General features: G+C 43.4%; 2 protein-coding genes across 19 annotated transcripts in view; both read left to right on the top strand.

Annotated features, from left to right (window-relative positions):
* Nucleotides 1-14,503, top strand: part of zmp:0000001200 (dedicator of cytokinesis protein 9) — a 77,818-nt gene extending 63,315 nt beyond the window's left edge. For 7 of the 18 annotated variants that reach the window (XM_048238651.1, XM_048238650.1, XM_048238649.1 and 4 more), the window contains 25 exons: nt 215-393; nt 494-607; nt 719-830; nt 937-1,070; nt 2,876-2,990; nt 3,362-3,428; nt 3,548-3,595; nt 4,617-4,753; nt 5,527-5,642; nt 5,806-5,943; nt 6,092-6,274; nt 6,420-6,533; nt 6,659-6,874; nt 7,289-7,346; nt 7,965-8,071; nt 8,916-9,038; nt 9,209-9,322; nt 9,705-9,710; nt 10,134-10,163; nt 10,854-11,000; nt 11,120-11,330; nt 11,982-12,172; nt 12,536-12,636; nt 12,732-12,870; nt 13,267-14,503. In XM_048238651.1, coding sequence (XP_048094608.1) covers nt 215-393; nt 494-607; nt 719-830; nt 937-1,070; nt 2,876-2,990; nt 3,362-3,428; nt 3,548-3,595; nt 4,617-4,753; nt 5,527-5,642; nt 5,806-5,943; nt 6,092-6,274; nt 6,420-6,533; nt 6,659-6,874; nt 7,289-7,346; nt 7,965-8,071; nt 8,916-9,038; nt 9,209-9,322; nt 9,705-9,710; nt 10,134-10,163; nt 10,854-11,000; nt 11,120-11,330; nt 11,982-12,172; nt 12,536-12,636; nt 12,732-12,870; nt 13,267-13,644 — 3,278 coding nt within the window. In that variant the 3' untranslated portion in view covers nt 13,645-14,503. Of the gene's footprint in view, nt 1-214; nt 394-493; nt 608-718; nt 831-936; nt 1,071-2,875; nt 2,991-3,361; nt 3,429-3,547; nt 3,596-4,616; nt 4,754-5,122; nt 5,167-5,526; nt 5,643-5,805; nt 5,944-6,091; nt 6,275-6,419; nt 6,534-6,658; nt 6,875-7,288; nt 7,347-7,964; nt 8,072-8,915; nt 9,039-9,208; nt 9,323-9,704; nt 9,711-10,133; nt 10,164-10,853; nt 11,001-11,119; nt 11,331-11,981; nt 12,173-12,535; nt 12,637-12,731; nt 12,871-13,146; nt 13,158-13,266 lie in introns of all 18 variants that reach the window. The other 11 variants (XM_048238661.1, XM_048238654.1, XM_048238647.1 and 8 more) reach the window with 5 other exon arrangements.
* A 312-nt stretch (nt 14,504-14,815) lies between these two features.
* On the top strand, nt 14,816-22,229 carry slc15a1a (solute carrier family 15 member 1a). Its single transcript, XM_048238947.1, has 23 exons — nt 14,816-14,891; nt 14,998-15,038; nt 16,782-16,869; nt 16,971-17,112; nt 17,200-17,319; nt 17,520-17,619; nt 17,726-17,816; nt 18,070-18,153; nt 18,270-18,352; nt 18,493-18,579; nt 18,675-18,764; nt 19,044-19,088; nt 19,190-19,222; nt 19,356-19,444; nt 19,567-19,648; nt 19,757-19,876; nt 20,027-20,167; nt 20,274-20,320; nt 20,408-20,515; nt 20,617-20,731; nt 20,824-20,958; nt 21,177-21,284; nt 21,402-22,229. The coding sequence occupies exons 1-23, from the start codon at nt 14,885-14,887 to the stop codon at nt 21,618-21,620; spliced, it is 2,175 nt and encodes a 724-aa protein (XP_048094904.1). The 5' UTR covers nt 14,816-14,884; the 3' UTR covers nt 21,621-22,229.
* Nucleotides 22,230-22,715: the final 486 nt, after the last annotated feature.

Below are 22,715 nucleotides of genomic sequence, written 5' to 3'. Positions count from 1 at the left end.
GCTTTCAGGCAATGATTGTAATCTCGTGAAAGTTCATACAGAGTTGACTGTCGCTCTTGGGGATTATGTCTATTTAGGGTCAAACACTGGTTGTTAGGCTACAATCACTGTAGTTGTTTATAGCAAAACCGAGTATTAAACCAATAAAAGGGAACAGAATAAACTCCCCTCTGTTCGATTCCACCGCCCTAAACTCCACTCTTCAACCCCACAGATCTCCAGCTAGATTACTCGCTGACAGACGACTTCTGCAAAAACCACTTCCTGGTTGGCCTACTGCTGCGAGAAGTGGGCGGGGCTCTGCAGGAGTTCCGAGAGATCCGGCAGATTTCCATCCAGGTGCTGAAGAACCTCATGATCAAGCACACCTTCGATGACCGCTACACATCAAAGGTGAGAGACCCTCTCGTCCAGACCCTGCTGACACCTGTGTTTTGTGCGTACGTAGAACCTGTGAAGGTCTTAAAAGGGTAATTTGGATACTGTTTTGTAGAGCCAGCAGGCCAGACTGGCCACCCTGTACCTTCCCCTCTTTGGGCTCCTCCAGGAGAATGTGCACCGGCTCAACGTGAAGGAGGTCTCCCCGTTCGTCAACCACTCCAATAATGTAGGACTGCCACCTAGTGGACATGCGGAGAAACACTTTAAGAGCACACACACACAGCTTCTCAGTTTCCATACTAATGTGCTCATCTCCTCTCTGTTTACTGATTCTCAGAATGGACGAGATGACCCTCTTCTCACAAACGTGAACATGACTCCTCCGAGATCAAGCACCATCCTCGAGAACAGCCTTCATAAGGATGTGTTTGGGGTCATCTCTGGCACAGGTGAGCGTTGCTAAGTCACGAGCAAGAGGGGGTGGAGAGAGCGTCCATCAAAGTACACACATTTGATTGACATGAGATGAATTCTGACTGAGCCTGTCCCCGACAGCTTCGCCTCACGCGACCTCCACGCCCAACATCAACGCCGTCCGCCACGCAGACTCCCGCGGCTCCCTCATCAGCACCGACTCCGGCAACAGCCTGTCTGAGAGGAACCACGAGAAGGCCAACTCCCTAGACAAGGTACTGCCCACACACACACACACACACACACACACACATTTGTGCCATATATCAACCAAGGCATGTGCCTCACAGTAGGAGCAGCCTCAGGTTTGCTCCAGTTGCTTTCTAAGAATTGGCCCTTTTTTTTCCTGGGAAGCAATTAGAGTCGGCCATCTGCCTTCTAAAGAAGCTCATTACTTATTGAGAGTATATCCAGTGCCAGGAAGGTGTCTGAGTGGCAGACCTCTCTGTTTTGTGCGGACCTATCTATTCATCCACACACCACTGCTGCGTGCTGCTAAGCTAATTATGCTGTAATGTGAAACCTACAGTGTGTTTGAGAGCCTGTTCTTGAATTGGTATCATCAAGTTCATGGAAACTGCTACTGTGTCTGTTCAAAAGAAATTGGGAAAAAAAGTGACTTTTTGTCTGTCTGTGTCCAGAGAGATGTCATGTGTTGGAAGGGTTTGTTGTTCACAGAAAGAGAGAGATGCCCCTTATAAGTGGACAGGGGGCAGGCAAGGCAGGCATTATCTCATTGTGTCATTGACTCCCCTTCCTCCTCCTCCTCCTCCTCCTCCTCCTCCTGGGCTTGTTCCAGCAGAGGGAGCGATTCACTCGGAGACACTCGGCCAGCGTCCTGCGCCTCTTTGCCGAGGCCGACGACCACACGCTCTCTGCCCGCGTCAAACGCGCCACCATGGACTTTTCTCTGCTCTCTATCCCCTCTCTGCCCGAGAGCCCACACGCCAGCGGCGCGCTCCAAGTACAAAACCAACTCTGACTCCCCTCCCCTTCTCTTTCCAGTCCAATCGCCACTCTACGATTGCTATCCCTTCTCACCCAGGAGTGCTCCTTCTCGAAGTCTGTGTGTGTGTGTGTGTGTGTGTGTTTGCGCTAATGACTGACTATCTATGTGCTTTGCTTCCTTACTGGCCCTCTTTACTTTGCCAGGAGGGGATCTAAATATCACACACCACTCTGGTGGCATGAAGCCAGTTGTTGAGCTTCATTGGTTTTGTTGGGGTGTTGAGTGACCGCATGTAGTTATCTCCTCGTCTTCTGTGTATTTCTGCTGAGAGGTTTTGATGTGAAGTGTCCCTGTTGCAGTGAGTGAGCATGTGTGGTTCTGACCAGACATTACCTCACCTAAAAGCTCCTCTTTAGTTTTGTGGCTAGTTAAGGATTAGATCCAGGTCTCTTGTCTGGGATATGTAGTGACGTATTCAATAAAAAATTATAAAAAAAAAAAATGTCTGAATTTAGTTATTTTTATGACACTTGCTATGGATACCTCACTAATGAAATTCACTCTTTGGGAGACTATTGTAGTTAACTCTCTTTTGAAGAGACCCAAGTCTGTAGAAAAAAGACATAGCTTCACACTTTCCATGGAGTCACTCCTCAAGCGTTCTCTGGTCCAGACAATTTCTTCTGCTGGCAAAGGAAGACACAGTTGCTCGTGCCAACCCTTGCGCTGTGGTAGTGGTGTTAGTCCACTGCTTCTGTCTGTTTCTGCTCCCGCTTCATGTAGTGGCTTGGACAGTCTGTGAGTTTGGCCCACGCTGTGATAACCTTCCACTTGTCAAACCTCCAAACCCTCGACCAAATAACGCCCCCCAGAAAAGCAAGTACATGCTTTGTAGTGTGGATTATTCCATAGAATGCAACAGTCCAGATTTTTCCTCTGTATGGAATGAGTGTATTAGTGTATTTGTTTGCGTGTCCTTGTGTGTGTGTGTGTGTGTGTGTGTGTGTGTGTGTGTGTGTGTGTGTGTGTGTGTGTCTTTGAGGTCCTGACATCTCTCCCGACTGCTTTCAGAACCAGCCGGCCTCAGCCCTGGGCAGCTCCATGCTGCGCTGTGACAAACTGGATCAGGCTGAGATCAAGAGCCTCCTCATGTGCTTCCTGCACGTCCTCAAGAGCATGTCCGAGGGTGAGACTCCACCACCGACACATCGCACACACATCACACTGAACAAGAATAATGGAATAGTAAGGATGTTATCCATACAAGCGTACACCACCAAGAGCAAAATGTAAATCAATCAATTTACACGGCCTCTGTCTCAGACATGACGTGACCATGTGTTTATCCATGCGTTTTCCTATGTGTGCAAATCACACACTACGCTCTGGTCAGCTGTAATTGTGTGTAAAGCGCTGCCGGTCTAAATTGCTACATTGATTCTAATGGAATCTCAAACAATAGACTGATGTCAGACAGGCGACTGAAAAAACGCTTCCATTGGTTCTGGTGTAAAGTGGCCTTTTAGAGTGCATTGATTTAATCATTTCCCATTGCAGATGCTTTGTTCACGTACTGGAATAAGGCTTCCTCTGGTGATCTGATGGATTTCTTCACACTCATTGAGTAAGTTCTGGATCTTGTTGAAGTTGTCATTACATGTATGAAAAGATTTGCTGCAAAAATATGCCCTGGGGTTACAAGTCCATATCCTCACCAGCTTTGTGTTTTATGCTTGATTTCAGAGTATGCCTTCATCAGTTCAAATATATGGGGAAAAGATACATTGCGAGGTAATGTTTCTAAATGACAGTTTCCTACTTCAGTTGACAATAGTATTTATGTGTGTTCCACAAACCTGCCTGCATGCAAAAAGCCCTTTTAATGCCTTTGATGAGGGATGTTCATGTTGGTACATATAATATGCAGTATGTGCAGAATGGTTGTGTTCTGAAAACAGAGAAATTGTGTTTGAGGTAAACTGAAGTTTAAAGTATTTAAGCTTATCTCTATGTGAAGTGTATTTATAGTACAGTATGTGGAGTAAAGCCCCTGATATCCCCTAGTACTGGTCCTCCTGTCGTGTTTCATGTAAATGTGGTACCCATGGAACTGCAGCTTTCCACACCTCTGCCACTGCCTCATGTTCAGATGCAGAGCAGACAGCGCAGACACACACACACTGTTTCTGGATCACTCCAGTGTAGACACACAGTGTGCTCGGGGTGACCGCTCTCACTAACCCGCCGCCACTCTCTCTCTCTTCCTCTTATTTACTCAAACGCTGGCAAGTCTAATAGTATTTAAAAAGCACTCGACTCCCGCCCTCTCCTGCTTGGGTAAGACTGACTGTGTTGCATGCGTTTGCTTCTCTCTTGGTCATTGTTCTAACATCATCCCATGTTGCATGAACCGCACAGCTCAGAGCTGACTAGTGTATCACACACATTTTGCCTGCATGCTGGGTGCTCTGCTGTTGCTCTATGTGTTGTAGCCCTAATGCTAATCACTGTAGATAGCTGCATGCACATTAAAACCACAGAAGTGCACACGTCAATGGATACTATTGTTTAGATTTTAAAAAAAGGATGCATTTCAATGTAAGATTTTTTGCATTAAGACTTTCTTGGACATCACTTCTTTGCTAGTCTTTTGATTACTCCTGGGCTGCGTGATGCCTGTCCAGTTGTACCCTGTTTGGTAAAAGACCCCCAAAGGACTCGTGATCTGATTGCGGCTCCGTAGACTGCTTGACTAACCCAGGCCATGCGGGTAGTTGGCCACCCTTCTAACGGTGTCCCGTTTCCTCATTAGGCACCAGGAAGGGGCGGGACCCATAGCACATGAGCGGAAGTCTCAGACTCTGCCTGTGTCCCGTAACAGGGCGGGAATGATGCATGCCCGCTTACAGCAGCTCAGCAGCCTGGATAACTCATACACTTTTAACCACAGTAAGTGCCCACCTCGTCACCGCGGCGCCGACCGCACCTCCCTTCTCTGGCCGCCATTCACATGCCCATGGCCATCTTCATCACCCTACTCCTCTTCCTCAGCACCAACATCATTCTTCACACCTCAAACACTTTCCCCATGTGACCACAAGGTCAGATTTAGTGTTGCTTAACATCAGCTAGACACAAAAGACCGGTGCAAAAGCAAAAGCAGTGTCCAGTGAGGATCTAGTCATACCCATGCAGGACCTAGTAGTCCTACACATATACTCACAATGGCTGCTGTTCCAGAAGATGCCTTTGTGTCTATGGAAAAACAAAATGGGCCACAGCATTCTCTTAACAAAGTCCATCTCTCTGTGTTTTCAGTGTAAGAAAGATTTCAAGTATTCTTGGAATTTCTGTAGACCATGGTAAGAGTGTATCAGGTTGCCAGTCAGCTTGCAGACTACTCTTAGCTCCTCAGCCATTCATTTGGATTGCATTAAGAGCATGCCCATTTCCTTTCCCTGGGAATGACCCCTTGAATTAGTCCATCTCTTTTCATTTCTGTTCCTCGCGTAACATCCTACAATATTCAGGAACTGTTAAAAAGAAACCATAAAACTCTTTTATTTCCTCTAAGTTATCATTTCATCTTACTATGTACTATTTTTGGCCTCTGGACTGTACTAATGACACCGGCTCTTGTGGCTGGTGAGCTGTAACAGCGGAACTGTTGGTCAGTGTGGTGGGAACTTGCTACAGCATTGTCCTTTGTCTCTCTCCTCCAGCCTACAGCCACTCGGACGCCGATGTGCTGAACCAGTCGCTGCTGGAGGCCAACATGGCCACAGAGGTGTGCCTGACCGTGTTGGACACCCTCAGCATCTTCATCATGGGCTTCAAGGTGAGCAGCCCGCTGCTGGGAGGAGACCGAGGCATTGGGTTTTTGTCAATGAACGGCTGGGAGAGATAGTGGTGCCCATCAGCTGTTAAATGGTGCAGTGTCAAGTAAACAGGCCTTTTAGTCACAGGTAAACCTAACAGCATTTCTCTAATTGTTCTCCTAGACTCAGCTCTGTGCAGACCATGGGCACAACCCCCTAATGAAGAAGGTCTTCCAGGTCCACCTCTGTTTCCTGCAAATTAACCAATCAGAGACAGCCCTTAAGCAGGTCTTCACCTCCCTCAGGACCTTCATCTACAAAGTAAGCAAGGAATGAGTGTGTGTGTGTGTGTGTGTGTGTGTGTGTCTGTCTGTCTGTCTGTCTGTCTGTCTGTGTGAGAGAGCATTGGGTGAGTAGTGGCTTCTATAAAAGCCCACCATCCTAACCACCATAACCGTTCTGCTCTTAGTTCCCTTGCACGTTTTTCGAGGGGCGTGCAGACATGTGCGCCGCCTTCTGCTATGAGATCCTGAAGTGCTGCAACTCCAAACTGAGCTCCATCCGCAGCGACGCCGCCCACCTGCTCTACTTCCTCATGAAGAGCAACTTTGACTACACGGGCCGCAAGTCCTTCGTCCGCACACACCTGCAGGTGAGCCCATGATGTGCAATTCCCCTGAATTAAAGCATCTGGTGAAGAACCACAAGAAAACTGCTCACTGAGCCTTTGTGTCTCGTGGGGACGGCTCTGTAATTTTGCTGACTGATGTTTTTGCTTTGCTGCTGCCTTCATTCAGGTGGTCATTGCCGTCAGCCAGTTAATCGCTGATGTCATTGGGATCGGTGGGACTCGTTTCCAGCAGTCTCTCTCCATCATCAACAACTGTGCCAACAGCGACAAGACAATCAAAGTCAGTGACTGAGCATACATACCATTTACAACCCAGTAGTTTTTAGTGTTAAGTTAAGGAGTCTCTTATTAGACTCATTGTCTAATTGTCTACCGTGGGGGGGTGTGATTGACCTGTGTCCGCAGAACACAGCGTTCCCGTCGGACGTGAAGGACCTGACCAAGCGGATCCGCACGGTGCTGATGGCCACGGCTCAGATGAAGGAGCACGAGCGTGACCCGGAGATGCTGGTGGACCTGCAGTACAGCCTGGCCAAGTCCTACGCCAGCACCCCAGAGCTGCGCAAGACCTGGCTGGACAGCATGGCCCGCATACACGTGAAGAACGGTGACCTCTCAGAGGTGATCACCGCTGTCCACCCCCTACTCCTCGTCATCTACTATAGTGGTTCTCCTACAGTGCACTAACTCTGTTTCAGTACCATTGCTGCAGGTCCACAGTAAATTAAATACATTTCTCATGGCATGGATTGGCATACATTTAGATTCATTGTACACAGTACACATTGTGTAGTATACTTTCATTTTACACTCCTTCATCCATGTTCACTCATCACTTTTGCAATAGGCATGTACAAGTTTCTTCCTGAAAGCAAATGTTCTTTACTGTAGTCCATCTAAAAATAGATTATAAGATTATATTTAACAATATATAAAAGCATTACCGTCTGCAGAATACAGTGCATTTGGTTTATGAGGCCTTTGAGCAGCTATTGATTTGAACGTAGTGCTGAATAGTGTGCTTGTGCGTTGCAGGCAGCCATGTGTTATGTGCACGTCGCAGCTCTGGTGTCGGAGTACCTGAGGAGGAAAGGTGAGTGTGACCACTAGGGGTGCTCATGTCTCTCTCAGGGGGCTGATAGAGTGATGCAGGGCTTCAGTTATCAGCATGTCATGCCACTCAGTATGCAAATGAATGACTTTGCATGACACATTATATATTCAATCGTGACTTATGAAATCACACTGACTATTTTTGTCTCACGAATATCTATAAATAATGTTCACTAAGGCATGGTGCTAGGATTATATTTTATGTTATCTTCTTAAATGAGCTACTTGTTTGTACGACATGCAAAGATGCCTGCATAGTTGTGGCATTATAAAGACAGCATTTTGACATTCTTTTGTGTGTGGTGCATGAGGTTCAAGGACTAGTTGCATTCTCTCTATGAACATCTGATAAGAATGACAGGACTGGTCCTGGGCCAGGTGTTATGTAATGATCAGACAGCCACTGAGTGATCACTAATAGTGAGCCTCTCTGTCGTAAAGTGAGCATTGACCTTTAACCGCCACTGCTGTGCACAAGCACATTCATTTACAGATATGAAACTAATGATGTTGACTAGCACAAATAATTTAAGAAGAAAAGACTGCATATGACAAGATAATTTTTAAAAAAGCATTTGTGTGTGTATGTGTGGCTCAGGAATGTTCAAGCAGGGATGTTCAGCCTTCAGGGTGGTCACGCCCAACATTGATGAGGAGGCCTCCATGATGGAGGACGTGGGGATGCAGGACGTGCATTTCAACGAGGTGAGCCACACGCACGGCGTCCTCTGTTCCCCCTCAGCAGGCTGCACCTCACACGCCATGCTCTGCGTGCTCTGTGGGCAGGGGAACCTTCAGCTTTGTGAAGTAATACTGGAGCTTGAGTAATTGAGGAGTTGCTTCTTATCTCTAGAGCTTATCTCAAACAGACATGAATCCCAATTGGCCTTCCAGCTGTGTTATCGTATATAGCCACGATGCTATCTTGAGTCATTTTTTTTATCATCAGAGAATCAGATATGTACGGCTATATCAAACTCAATATCCTCTGAACGCTGAGCTAGAAAGACCACTCAGAGATCAGTGCATACTGTATACTGAATTAAACATCTCATGTTACTCCACAGTAGGATATGTGTTTATGTAGAATGTATTATTATTAGGAGGAATAGAACGGCCCCAGTGGTGCTATATAATAAACAGTAATCGTGTTCATCCCTGCACAACTATATGAAAGACATCAATAGTCAGTGTATGCCTCATAATGACAAGTGCTTTGGGTTTACATGGTTATGCAAAGCATCAGGTGTTGTGCAGCGCAAGTTAGGTCCAAACATACTCTGATTACATAGCCATCCTATATAGCAGGGGTTTTCAACTGATTGTGAACCAGGGACCCCATTCTGACTAATTACGCAACCCCAGGAGCACCACTGAATAAAAATACTGATTCCCACATTGAAACTACATTACTGAATCCACTAGCAATGTCCTCATGGACCACTGGTTGAAAACCCCTGCTATATATGATTTGATGTAGTTGGGTTGTGTGATATGAAGTGTTGGACTGAGCTGTGGCGTGATGTCCAGTGCTGCTCTGGCTCCGCAGGACGTGTTGATGGAGCTCCTGGAGGAGTGTGCGGACGGTCTGTGGAAGGCTGAGCGTTACGAGCTCATCTCCGATGTCTACAAACTCATCATCCCCATCTATGAGAAGCGCCGGGACTTTGAGGTAACACACAGAACACGCTCTTTCTTCCCCAGGCAGCACTCTCAAAGATACAGCCGTGTTAGTAGGCTGCCTGGATGATGAGGGTGGGTCTGGGGCCGACGTGATGCCCCAGTGGGAGTATTGTGAGTATTGTGTTCTTGACTCAACCTTTGTCTCTTTGGTCTTTGTAGAAACTGGCTCATCTGTATGACACGCTGCACCGGGCCTACAGCAAAGTGACGGAGGTCATGCACACTGGCAAACGGCTGCTGGGCACCTACTTCAGAGTGGCGTTCTTTGGCCAGGTGAGACAGAGGACCAGGGCCTGTCGAGTTAGTGGAGTTGGGAGTTATGAAAAGAGGGATGATTCAGAGGTCATGTAGTCAGTTGATAACAGAGAACACTTCATCCAAAGTGCTCTTGGTTTCAAGGTTGTTCGATTTTATTTAGCCCAAAATGATTTTCACATTTCCACAAAAGGTGCAGGCTTTCAGTAACTGATCAACTGATCAATTAAATGATAAAGTTGGATAGCAATGAAGTAATTGATTGATTTCAGCATGAGAACTGCCCTGGGTATTTATCCCTGGGGCCACAGCATGGTCATGAGCATGGTGTGTACGCCAGGCCTTTCTCCCTGGTTTAGTATTTTAATGGGTTTCTCTCTGCTTTGCATCCTCTGTGAAGGCGGCGGTAAGTTGCCCTGGGCTGTGCCGTCGTCTGAGTGTGGTGTGCCGTGTTGTCAATAACCCATCACCACGCTTCTGCCATGGCACAGCGCTGCTCTCCGTTAATCTGCTCCTCAGTCCATTTTGCTTTGTGGCTTGTTTTGCATGTGGTGGTAGTGTTGGAAGCACTGGAGTGAGCCCTCTAATACACAATTGGCTTTTCTTATCACTAATCAACTCAACTTTTGCTCACCTTTTGCTTTCACCTTTGTTGTGGTTTTGTGGTTTTACTGAAAAGAACTAGTGAGTGGATTGTAACTAGCTCAAGTAGTGCGTTAACATCATTGACCCATTGGCATCGTTCTGTTAGAGTGCTGTTGAGATGTTGTTTTTCGGGGAGTGTTGGAATAACTCTGGTCTTGTTTTCTATCACCCTGTGACCCTGTAGCAGTACCAGTTTACTGACACTGGGAGTGAGGTAAATGGAGCTGATTTGGATGCCGTGCTCATCCCCCATTAGCGCTGTAGGAGTGTGATAGCCCTGTTGGTTGTGCTAGTTCATTACTGCTTACATTGGAGTTTTACAGACTGTTGTCATTGTACCTCAGAGTGGTTTCATTGTGGTCATCTAGCTAATCCACTTCATTAGAGCATTGTGTAGTTGATAAACTGTACGGAAAATAAATAGTAAATTGATGACCCGGATGAAATGCATCACTATGCTTCAGGGTTTCCTTTGAGAAAAGATATTCATTAATTTACTTATAAATCCTCTTATTCATTTCACTGTACACATGCTCCTACATTCAGTGTTTTTATTTGATGAGCCTTGAGCTTGACCACCTAAGATACAGAGGCAGTCTGAAAAGAGATAGAGATAGGTCACCACAACTACGCCTTGTACACCCTTGGTTTTATCTTTTGGAAATAAGGTTTTCCAAGGAAACGTCATTCTGTTATCACAAGCAAAACCTCTGGTTGTTTTCATAAGGAATGTAAGGGAATGTTGATGATCATTTTTTGAGTTTGCAAGGTTCATCACAATTCTGAAGCCACCTTTACAAAATCTCTCTCATTTACAGTCTATTACTCTCATCTAGTGGTTTTTGATTTAGTTATTTGTCTATGATGAATGGCACTCCGTGACTGATTTCTTGGCCTCCCCCAGGGGTTCTTTGAGGATGAGGATGGGAAGGAGTATATCTACAAGGAACCCAAACTCACCCCTCTGTCTGAGATCTCCCAGAGGCTCCTCAAACTCTACTCAGACAAGTTTGGCTCAGAGAATGTGAAGATGATTCAAGACTCTGGCAGGGTGAGAGAATGTTTTCTTCCCTCATAACTGCAAATCAAAAGTTCTTAAGATATCTGAGGTGCATGTGTTGTTGTTTCTATTTATGAGTATAAATGTTCCCCTATCACGCTTTGTTCCAGATAAACCCTAAAGACTTGGACTCCAAGTATGCCTACATCCAGGTGACTCACGTGACGCCTTATCTGGAGGAGAAGGAACTAGTGGACAGGAGGACAGACTTTGAGAAGAGCCACAACATCCGCCGCTTCGTCTTTGAGATGCCCTTTACCGTGTCGGGCAAACGGCAGGGCGGAGTTGAGGAGCAGTGCAAAAGGAGGACCATCCTGACCAGTACGTAACCCAGCCAGCCCCCAACCTCGTCCCCCCCAAAAGCAGTTTCAACAGAGAGAGATTCTGAAATTCTAGAATTTAGCAGAACACAATGTATGTAAAATAGAATTCTTTAAATTCTTTAGGTTTCTGGTCGAGTTAAATGTCTGTAATGTATGAAAACAATTACAGATTGCCTTTGATTTTACAATATTATCTCTATATACATCTGGCTGGCATCCCAATCCACACATCACATGCAGTAGGTTATTGAGGCTAGCATGTCCAGTTTTTCTAGATTGCTCTGTTTTCCTCTCACCTCATCTCTCGTCACTCTGTGTGTCTCTACTCTTAGTCTCTTTCCTGTGAAAAACACAGATTATGTTTTGAGCATGTCAGCTGTTTATCAGGGGTCCTTCCAAATCCCCGCTGAACAAGTTTTATTATTATACGACGTAAAGGCTGTACTTTGGGACCTCTTATCTTCATTACCTGATAATGCTGAACCTCAAAGGATGGAACTCGATGATTAGGCAGATTTCAATTATGTGAAAATCTTCAGTTATCACTAACATCCGCACGTGTTTGTAAATGGATAATGAACGTGGTTGCAGTGCTTTGCATCAGACGTTGTTTGCATCCTTTTGTTCTCTGCTGTGTGCGCCCCTGCAGCCACGCACTGTTTCCCCTACGTGAAGAAGCGCATTGCCGTCATGTACCAACACCACACAGACCTGAACCCCATCGAGGTGGCCATCGACGAGATGAGCAGGAAGGTGGCCGAGCTGAGGCAGCTGTGCTCCGCCAGCGAGGTGGACATGATCCGCCTCCAGCTCAAGCTGCAGGGCAGCATCAGTGTCCAGGTGCAGAGACGTGCTCAAAGGCACACACACACACACACACACACACATACATAAAAACATTCACACACCCCCAAACACATGTAAGAAACACTCACTCAAACTGCTGCACCACATACATGTCCATACACAAGTTCACACACACGCTCAGTCACACATGTTTACCACATGTGGATACAATCTCTGCATACCAATGCAAAACCTTGTGGAACATTTTTACATTTGCACAGTGTACAACTTGGTTGATGCATATCAAATAAAAGCAAGGGGTTCTTCAATTAAATGTCCTCTGATAGTTTATATGCGATTGAAAATATGACTCAGCATATTCCATTGCTCACTCTGAAGGTTTTGTCACACCCCCAGGTAAACGCAGGACCGCTCGCTTATGCCAGGGCTTTCTTGGATGACGCCAGCACCAAAAAGTATCCTGACAACAAGGTGAAGCTACTCAAAGAAGTGTTCAGGTAAGATGATCACACACACACACACACACACACACACACACAATTCCTGTAATTCTCTTACATCCCCTGCTGTAACCCTTTTTTTCACTTTTCAGGCAATTTGTGGAGGCCTGTGGGTACGGTCTGGGCATCAACGAGCGCCTGATCAAAGAGGACCAGCAGGAGTACCATGACGAGATGAAGGCCAACTACAGGGACCTGGCCAGAGAGCTGTCTGCCATCATGCACGAGCCAGTAAGAATGGGCCACCTGTCCAATCACAGCAGGCCTGCATGCCCAGTCTTTACATCCTACCATCCCCACAACATATGAACGCACTTGATAAAAAGCTTTTTGCATGCTGTGATAGAAGTACACATGCATGCCCCTCAGTTGTGACAGTGCTCTCATTGGTTCTATTGTAATCCACACCATCACTTTATCACCATAAGCAACAGCATGGTCTGCTTTATATATGGTGCTGAAATAACAGCCCTGTTCTTCTTTTTGTCCTTTTTGTGCTACCACAAGCAGATCGGATGGTAGGCTAATCCACCATGCTATGGCTCTGGAACTTATTGAATACTGATGTGCTGTTGGCTGTGCTGTTGTCTGAGAGCTCATGCGTGTTCTTCTCTCGGTCCTCTGCAGATCAGCCCGGTGGAAGAGGGCATGAAGAGCGTTCTTCCCGACTCGCTGCACATTTTCAACGCCATCAGCGGCACGCCCAACAGCGCCACCATCCAGGGCATTCCCAGCTCCTCCTCCGTGGTGTGGGGGGTCCTCTCCTCCGTGCGCCTGCCCATCATACCTGGCCAGTGGGAACACCTGTCCACCTCTCTTCAGCTCTCTCTCCCTTCTGAGTTCTCCATCACAGATGCGGAATCTGCCAACTGCCATTTGCAACAGTATCCCTTGCACAGGCTCAGCCTTCAGTTGGGGTTCATGACTTGTGAGAGGCCTGCTCGTTGCTTCTTTGACAAAACACTACATGGGGCCATTGTTGAGTCTATGGTCTGTTGTCCATAAACATTCATGTGTGTGGCTAGGAGGCGTTGGGCTTCATGAGAGAGGGTGATGGCAGAGGATGGCCATAGTGCTTCAGAGGTGCACAGGCTTGGGCTGACACTTCTGGACTTGGTCTGGGTTTGTTCACTAGTGTTTCCTGTGGAGACATCCCATTAGGGATTCTTAAATGTTAAAAAAATACATGTACACACACACACACACACACACACACACACACACACACACACACACACACACACACACACACACACATGCATGAATTACTCAGCCAACCTTTTAGTCAATTTAATATTATTTTATTCATCTGTATTGTTTATTTACGATTATTTTATATGTACAGTACTCAAATTTCCATACTCTAGTTCTATTTTACTTGTGGCACAGAACCTGATATCTCTTCATTCACTTGTGTTGTATTTTTACAAAGTAGCATTGTGTCGCACAGATTGCTCTTTGAACCCTGGAGCAGTCAGTCACTTCAGTGTCTTAGACTGAGAATCTTAACTGTTGGAAGCCATGGCATAAGTATATTCCAAGCTGTCTATTATTGTACATACAAAAGGAGTGCAATATTTGCAAGAACTCTTGCTGTGTTTATTTCATACACTGTAAAGATTATCTTCATTCTTCTTGCCAAAGTGATGAAGCGTGAAACCAGTGACGGAGCCTACTGTGGATGTAATATGAAGCTTTTACCATTTTAGTGTTCCTTTTAAGTGTTTAATGAAATCGTTTTATATTTGGGAAGGAATGGTTTTTTTATTTTTATTTAACAGAATGTCCCTGTTCTGCTGTATTTAAACAGAAATGTCCCCCTAATACTTCTCTTTTAAATAAAAGCCATTCAGTTCTCTCTGAACACTCTTCCACGTTGTCACTTTTTTCATAATTTTCCTGATTGCATGACATCTATATTGTGAAAATAGTCAAATGTGTACGTTCTTTGTTTCTTTACGAGTTACTTTTCAATTCATCTCCAGTGATGGAACAAATTAAATGTAAAATTCAGGTATGTTTTACCTCCTCCTGAAACAGTCCAGCCATGCATGCATTGTCCTCCCACTGTCCTCCCCTCGTGTCTCCACACAAGACACCATAAAACAGGACACAGTCCACCCACCTCCACCAGGTGTCTAATAAGAGACCTTACACATATACTCATACTAGTCAATCCAGTCTTTCAACAAGGAATCTGCAAGGATATAGCAGGGCAAGAAGGGTGTAGCACATCTCTGCAATCATGACAGGTGAGAAAAGATCATACAAAAAAGAAAAGCAAATCTGCTCATCAGTTTGATCATTGCCCTACCATACTTATTCGACATTAATAGTGGCACATTATTAATCCAACAGAAAAGGGGGAGAAGGATAATGATCAAAAGGCAAAGACAAAGGTAAGTTCTGTCTGCCATAGCCCTTAGATATTGTACTTTTCTTGTATGATTTTTGGTTTCTTATTTTAATCTTCAGTAAGCCCTTTATCAATTCCATTAGTGTGAGCACACATTTGACATATTAAGAATACTTCCAGAGTAAGGTATTCTCATGCTCAGTATTATCCAAATACAAAGTTAGCCTATATGGACACATTGTTGGGTGATATCCCATTGAATATAGAAAAAAAAGTATTTGTTTAACTTGCAGCATCATTATGTACTTATTAAAATGAGTCTGACATGGTAGCAGACTGGAATTTATAATTCATTTAATCTATATTTCTCAGAATGCATCATGCATCTGAAGATATCCTGCCGATAGGTGTATGTTTATGCGTATGTATATACTCTTTACTGTATGTTAGGGTCAAGCGATTTGGGGAAAATATCTAATTGCAATATTTCAAACAATTATTGCAACTGCAATTTGATTTCTAACATAATTTTCAAGGATCTCTTCAGTATTCACTATACATTTAAAATGACTCTGAATTACTTCTTGGGCAAGACCAGCCCTATTTCTACTTGCTTATTTTTGCTGTGCATTCATTATACTGTTGCTTATTGGGGCTTTTTAAAATGTTGGCACATGTTCATTATGTTGCCTCAGGAAGAAGCAAAATACTCCCAACGTATCCGAGTTGTCAGCAGTACAATTATTTGTGGCCTTCGCGATTTGTTAATAGCATTAGTTCAAATTACGATTTAAATTAGAAATCGATTAATCTTTCAGCCCTAATGTATGTGGTGTAGTACTTTATTGTGTTACAGATTAAAATTGCTGCATCGATATTTGATGTATGGAAATATCACTTTTCTTAACTTGGGGGATGCCAAAGTTTTGACTAGTAGTATGGAGGGAAAAAATCAGTGTATCATAACACAGAGAAGACAAAAAGACAATAAAATCAGTCTAACGTAACACTAAGAATAAAAAGGCAGTGTTGATATGTGATATATAGGCAGGTCATATGATAGTAAAAAAAATTATAAGAAAATATGGAAAGAAAATCAATGAATTAGACAGAATATGACAGTATACGGCCTCACTTAAATTATGGAAAACAGCCCACAGATGACTCTTACCTCTGATTTGCCACCTGATTTTTACCTGTGTATTTAGGCAGATAGCACACCTTGGATTCACCTGTTAGAATTCAAGAGAGTGAACCATGAAATATGTTCCTACTGTTGTATGATCTGATGGCAGTTTGCCTTACAGTACTCAACCAGTGATGTGGTGACCTTAGGCTTGAGTGCTGGAAGTCCATGTCATAAAGCCTCCAAAAAGCCTCCATTGCTTCCCAAGCTAGTCTGGGGTTTCGTAGTGACAGTTGCAACCTTGTACAACTTGTTTCACTCTCTGCACCATCCAGCACTTTGTGATAATCTTCTTCAAGCATAATGCAACTACCGCCTTACACATCACAATAGAAACAGTTGACCACATTTCAGCAGAACTGTTGAGAAAGTTTTTCACTTCATTTTTAATGCAAATGCCAGATTACATGGACGTATGCTTGACTTTACGCATCTCATTGCAATGAGGCATAGGGTAGGATGCTTCTGGTTATGTTATGAAAAACACAATCCAGTGAGTGACATCTGTGTGCAGAAGAAGTCGATTGCGTAGTGCGCGCAGAGACATATTTTGCTCAAGTCACACCTTTTTGTTCTCTAACAATTATTTTCTTCCACCAGAAGGTGGAGTGCTGTGGCTATCCACTCAGCATATTCTTCATTGTGGTCAACGAGTTCTGTGAGAGATTCTCCTACTATGGAATGCGAGGTAAGCCATGGCATGTGCTGCATATGCCTTTGTTGTTGCAGCGTGGAACAACAGTATTGTTTAGTAGTTGACCCCAATATCTCTCCCTCACATATCTCCAGCTGTGCTCGTGTTGTACTTCAAGTACTTCTTGCTTTGGGATGATGATCTGGCCACCTCCATCTACCATGTCTTTGTGGCCTGTTGCTACCTGACACCAATCCTTGGGGCCATTGTGGCTGACTCGTGGCTTGGAAAGTTCAAGTGAGTCTTGGTCTTTAACACCTCTTTCCTCTCAAAAAATCCTTCACTCTTGCCTCTTCAGCATCTCAAATTCTTGTCTCCCCACAGGACAATCATATACCTGTCAATAGTCTATGCAATTGGGCAGGTTGTGATGGCTGTAAGTGCCATTCATGACATCACTGACACAGATAAAGATGGCACACCAAACAACATGTCTCTTCATGTGTGAGTAGCATTTGGTACCTCACCTTTTGAATACCTTCTTAATAAATATTTGAAGAATGTTGTGTAGGAAAAGTGCTTTTCTAATATTTCACACTTCTGCTACTTATATAACATCCATTGGCTCACTGGCAGCCTAGGAGAAGAGTCATTTTACCCAGCCTCCCCTCAGCCTCATAGCTGTGATGTGCTCTCTGTCACAGGGTCCTCTCCATGATTGGCCTGGTGCTCATTGCTCTGGGAACAGGTGGGATCAAACCATGTGTATCTGCCTTTGGAGGAGACCAGTTTGAGGACCACCAGGTCAGGAGCCGGCACCTGTCTCTCACAGTGGACACATTTTTACATAGAGCCGGAAATGAGTTGCAAGACATTTGTCATTTAATGTTTCCTTCATTTCACTCATCAGACAAGGCAACGAGGAACTTTCTTTTCCGTGTTCTACTTGTGCATCAATGCTGGAAGCCTTCTCTCCACCATCGTCACCCCAATTCTTAGAGGCAAGTGGGGAGCCAAATGTCAAACTGAGTCCTTCACTTCACTATATCCTCTCTCATAGCTGGAGCATCTCCCGATACGACACATGTAGTATTGTCTTAATCAAAAATTGTACTGTGCATTGTTTAGTAGAATCAGTTCCGTCTCTCTCTCTCTCTGTCTGTCTCTCTGTGTCTGCTAACATAATTGTGTACTTCTTTAACATTGCGAGGGGTGAGGGACTGCCTGACTCAATGTGTCCCCCCACCCACACAGGTCAAGAGTGCGGCATTCACAGTCAACAGAAGTGCTACCCCCTTGCCTTTGGTGTCCCTGCTGCTCTCATGGTGGTCGCATTAGGTGGGTTATATTCTCTCAGTCCTACTGAAGAGCATAGATTCAATTCAGTACCACCCCATCACTTGTATTATACATTTTTGTGAATAAACTCTAATGGCGTTGATTTCTGTTGTCAGTTGTTTTCATAATGGGAAGTGGTATGTATGTCAAAACCGCTCCAAAAGGAAACATCATGCTGGATGTGTGTAAATGCATTGGTGTAAGTATAAGTGTATTTTATTAAGTTGACTGTATGTGTTTATGATTATGCTCAGTAGTATTGAAATATATGTTAACAGTGAGGCTTGCAGTATCTCTTCAACACTTAACAGAATAACTTTCTTCTACCTGTTGCTACAGTTTGCCATCAAGAACCGTTACAGGCACCGAAGCAAACAGTATCAAAAAAGAGAACACTGGCTAGACTGGGCCAATGAAAAATATGATGTATGTATGATTTTCTCAGCGCACACATCTCAAATCAGATATTACAATGGGACCAGTGCACTGAACACGACGCCTCTCTCTCCCTGGCCCTGCAGAAACTTCTGATTGTGCAGATAAAGATGGTGCTGAAGGTCCTGTTCCTCTATTTGCCGCTCCCCATGTTCTGGACCCTGTTTGACCAAAAGGTAACTTGGATCATTTCATACCTTTCTCAAACTAAATATTTAGTAAAGAACTGTATAATGATACGAAGCCCCTAAAGGGACATATGCAAGAAGAAGAAAACAAATCTGGTGTACACCAGAAACTTTCTCATGCAGAAACTCAGTGCCCCTCACCAGAAATGTAATGACCCAAAGAGGACATGAAAAATGGTTTTGTAGGTTTCTGGTGAGTTACATCTAAAGTGATTGTATGCAGTGCATGTGAGAATGCCACTAAAACAGAAACATTAATATCTACAGGGTTCTCGCTGGACTCTGCAAGCCACCACCATGAATGGGGACTTTGTAAGTTACCATTTTCAACATCCCAAGCGACATTGTTTCCTTAAACATTTCACCATCACTTTTGTCTCACCACTCCTCACCACTCTTTTGTCTCTATACAGGGATTTTTGATTTTGCAGCCTGATCAAATGCAGGTATGTGCCATCACTTTAACCAAATACTGAACAAAAGAAAAAGGATTCTGCTTGATGTCCCTTATTCAGTGTTGTTTAATATTCACATCATCTACTGCTAAGATTTTCATACAAGTTGCATTTTATTTCACAGACTTTAAACCCCATCTTGATTCTCACTTTGGTTCCAATAACTGACCGGATTGTATACCCACTTATTGAGAAATGTGGACTGAACTTCTCGTGAGTGTTCTTTTAAACAGCTACTGTGTGTAAAAGTAATAAAAAAAATCAGGATTGATACAGCTGACATTTCTTTGTGTTGTCTTGACAAAAAAAGTAATGACCATGTATTTGTCCCACAGGCCCCTGAGAAGAATGACAGTGGGCATGTTTTTTGCAGCAATGGCCTTTGTTTCTGCTTCTATGGTTCAGCTTGAGATTGATGTAAGTGCACTCACACAAAGTATGCTAAACATGCCCAAACCTCTGTCATTGAAATACACTAGTTCTAAATGTACTATATGAACTTATAATGTTGCTTTATTTCAACAGAAAACCTTGCCTGTCCTCCCCTCAAGCTCTCAGACCCAAGTTCGGGTGCTAAACATGCAAAGTAATGGTCTGATGGTAACTATTCCACCTAACGAGCCATTTCCAATTGGACCGAACCAGGTAGAGTATAAAGAAGGAGTTGGTTTCACATGAGTGCTCGAGAATATATTGTCTGACATGCAAAATCTAAATGTGATGATACATTTGAAAAGTTATTCTCAACATATTGGTGTAATCCCACTAAATCCAACTCCCTAAATCATATTTTAGGCAAATGAGCAGTATATAACATTTGACAGTGACACTATATCTGTCTCACTGAACACTACTACACCTGGACCAGTTCCATACAATGTAACAAAGGGAATGAGACAGACTTTAGTTATCGGTCCTGGAAACAATATGATGTTGGTGAGTGGTTAATATATTGCACCATTACAAATATGCACCATTAACTATTAATCATTATTACCACTAAGAAGTGATATATTTGATACCACTTTGATCTCTGCTGCAGGTTTATGATTTGACTGCCAAACCCGAGCAAGGAAACAATGCATTAAGGTCAGATATGCAGTAATGTTAGTCTTTTGAAAATAAACCAATTCAAATTTTCCAGGCCCTTTACCATTGTGCTTCTGTTTTGCCCAGATTTATCAATGGTTTGAACACAGCAGTGAATGTGTCTGCTAGCGGGGCAGACTATGGAGCAATAAGCACAATGATAGCTTCAAACTACTTCCTGATGGCACATGGAACGTGAGTTCGGCCTTACTGCTAAATCAGATCTCCTGAATTAGACCTCTCTCACAGAGTGAAATTATTATTCCTTGAATAATTTTTACTCTTTTTATATCAAGGCGCGTATTCACAATCAGTGGGCCTAATATTGGACAGCAGTGTGAGTTCACCAAAAAGCTTGGATTTGGAGGTGCTTATTCTGTCATCATTCCCAGCACATTCACATGGGAAAATGTAAGATCTTGTCTATACTAAGACTAAAAACAATTGCCTACATCTGTCATTTTTGTGTTCAGACTAACAGATCGCTTGTCTGTTCTATCCAGTGTGGCAACATTGTGGAGGTTGAGGAGATTCAACCCAACAGTGTTCACATGGCTCTCCAGATTCCACAATACTTCCTCATCACTGCAGGAGAGGTAGTCTTCTCTGTGACGGGTTTAGAGTTCTCTTATTCACAGGTAGGTGCCAACAATATCCCTGTATAGACTATAGCCTATTTCAGGCTTGCACCGCTGATTGCAAAAACATAAATCTACCGAGATCTGTGGATTTGTGTTGAATCTAGTCTAATATCCTTGTGCAAATGGTCCTCCGTTGAATCAATGCAGGGCTTTCAGACGGGAAACAATAACAGTGACAATGTATGTACTTCATAAAATTGTGCACTTTCTCTCAGGCACCAAGCAACATGAAGGCAGTTCTTCAGGCAGGTTGGCTGCTTACTACAGCTGTGGGCAACTTTATTGTTCTAATCGTGGCTCAGCTGGCAAAGTTAGACAAACAGGTACAGGACTCATGGTCAACCACAGTTTATTAATTGGTGACTGCTAACTTTATCCTCATCACATCTATGGAGATTGATCAATTTCTCTCTAACCTTCATTTTGTGTTTTTCTGACAGTGGGCTGAGTACTTACTCTTCGCGTCACTCCTGGTTGCCGTCTGTGTAATCTTCTCCATCATGGCCAATTTCTACACCTACATTGATCCAGTAGCAATCGAGGCTGAATTTAAAGAAAAGGAGGGACTGTCTTCAGAGAAAAATGAGAAATTAGAAATGAATGGAAAAGACTCTGTCCAACATGATGATGAGGAAGAACCAATTCAAACAAAAATGTAAAAAGATACAGCAGACTGCCTTACTTCAAAAACACACTATCAGATAAATCAGAGCCTTGTGAATGCCAGTGTATGAAATATAGGCTACTTTACCACAAATAGCCTACTTGGCTTAAATGAAAGCAAAAGTTACAGAACATAATACAAACATGGGATAATATGTACTTCACTATCTCATTATATTTGAAAGCTAGGATGTAGAATAAAGTGAGGGCTCATTGTTTTGTCTGTTCTTAAACTATATAAATGTATGACATATCAAAAATGCTCGTTTAATAGGCTTTGTAAGCACTTTGAGCTAGTTTTATTGGAAAGAAAAGTGCTTAGAGAGAAAATGTTTAACTTGTTTTGTTTGCCTTTTTATGAAGTCTTGTTTTTGTTGATTGTCAGCTTTCTACCCAACATCCTAACAAACCTACTGTTTCATAAGTAGGCCTAGGTTAGGCTAATGTATCTTCTTAACAGAGACTATTCTTGTACAGCTATCATTAAATAGTTTCATAAATTAACGATTGCATAATTCCATGACTATAATAGGCTATTAGCCATAGATGAGTCACATGGTTAAAAGTTTGAATTGCATTCATACAATAAATATTTAATAAGAAAATCATCTTGTTTTTTCTCTCCCAACATATTATCATATAATCACTTAATCAATTACAGAATCAATGTAGAATTATAACATTATTTCAATGCCTAGGCTATATCAATGGCTATGGTTGTAGGCAGGCTTGGAATTTCACCATTTTAGGGGCAAGGCCACTTGGCCATCAGTTAGCCATGTTTGGTGGGGGGCACAAAGGCCACATGTCAGAGCACCAAGGCCAAAGTTAACTATACAGTAGTAGGCTATAAAAATCAAATCAAATTTGTATTTAGCCAATTCACAGCAGTAGACCTGCATCACTGTATGAAACATTACAAAAACATGAAACATGACATATTATATAGAACTGTAAATCATCTGATCATCTAATATTTACAGATATCTAGGCTATATTTATTATTATTTTATATTTGGCCTGTTATGAAATCATGTATTGAACAATTTAAGCACAGCTCAGCTTTAAGAAACTCAAATAGCCTAGATCAG

Source organism: Alosa alosa, chromosome 3 (assembly GCF_017589495.1).
Source record: "Alosa alosa isolate M-15738 ecotype Scorff River chromosome 3, AALO_Geno_1.1, whole genome shotgun sequence".
Classification (NCBI taxonomy): domain Eukaryota; kingdom Metazoa; phylum Chordata; class Actinopteri; order Clupeiformes; family Clupeidae; genus Alosa; species Alosa alosa.
The sequence above is the reverse complement of the archived record's forward strand: the minus strand, read 5'-3'. Positions and strand labels throughout refer to the sequence as shown.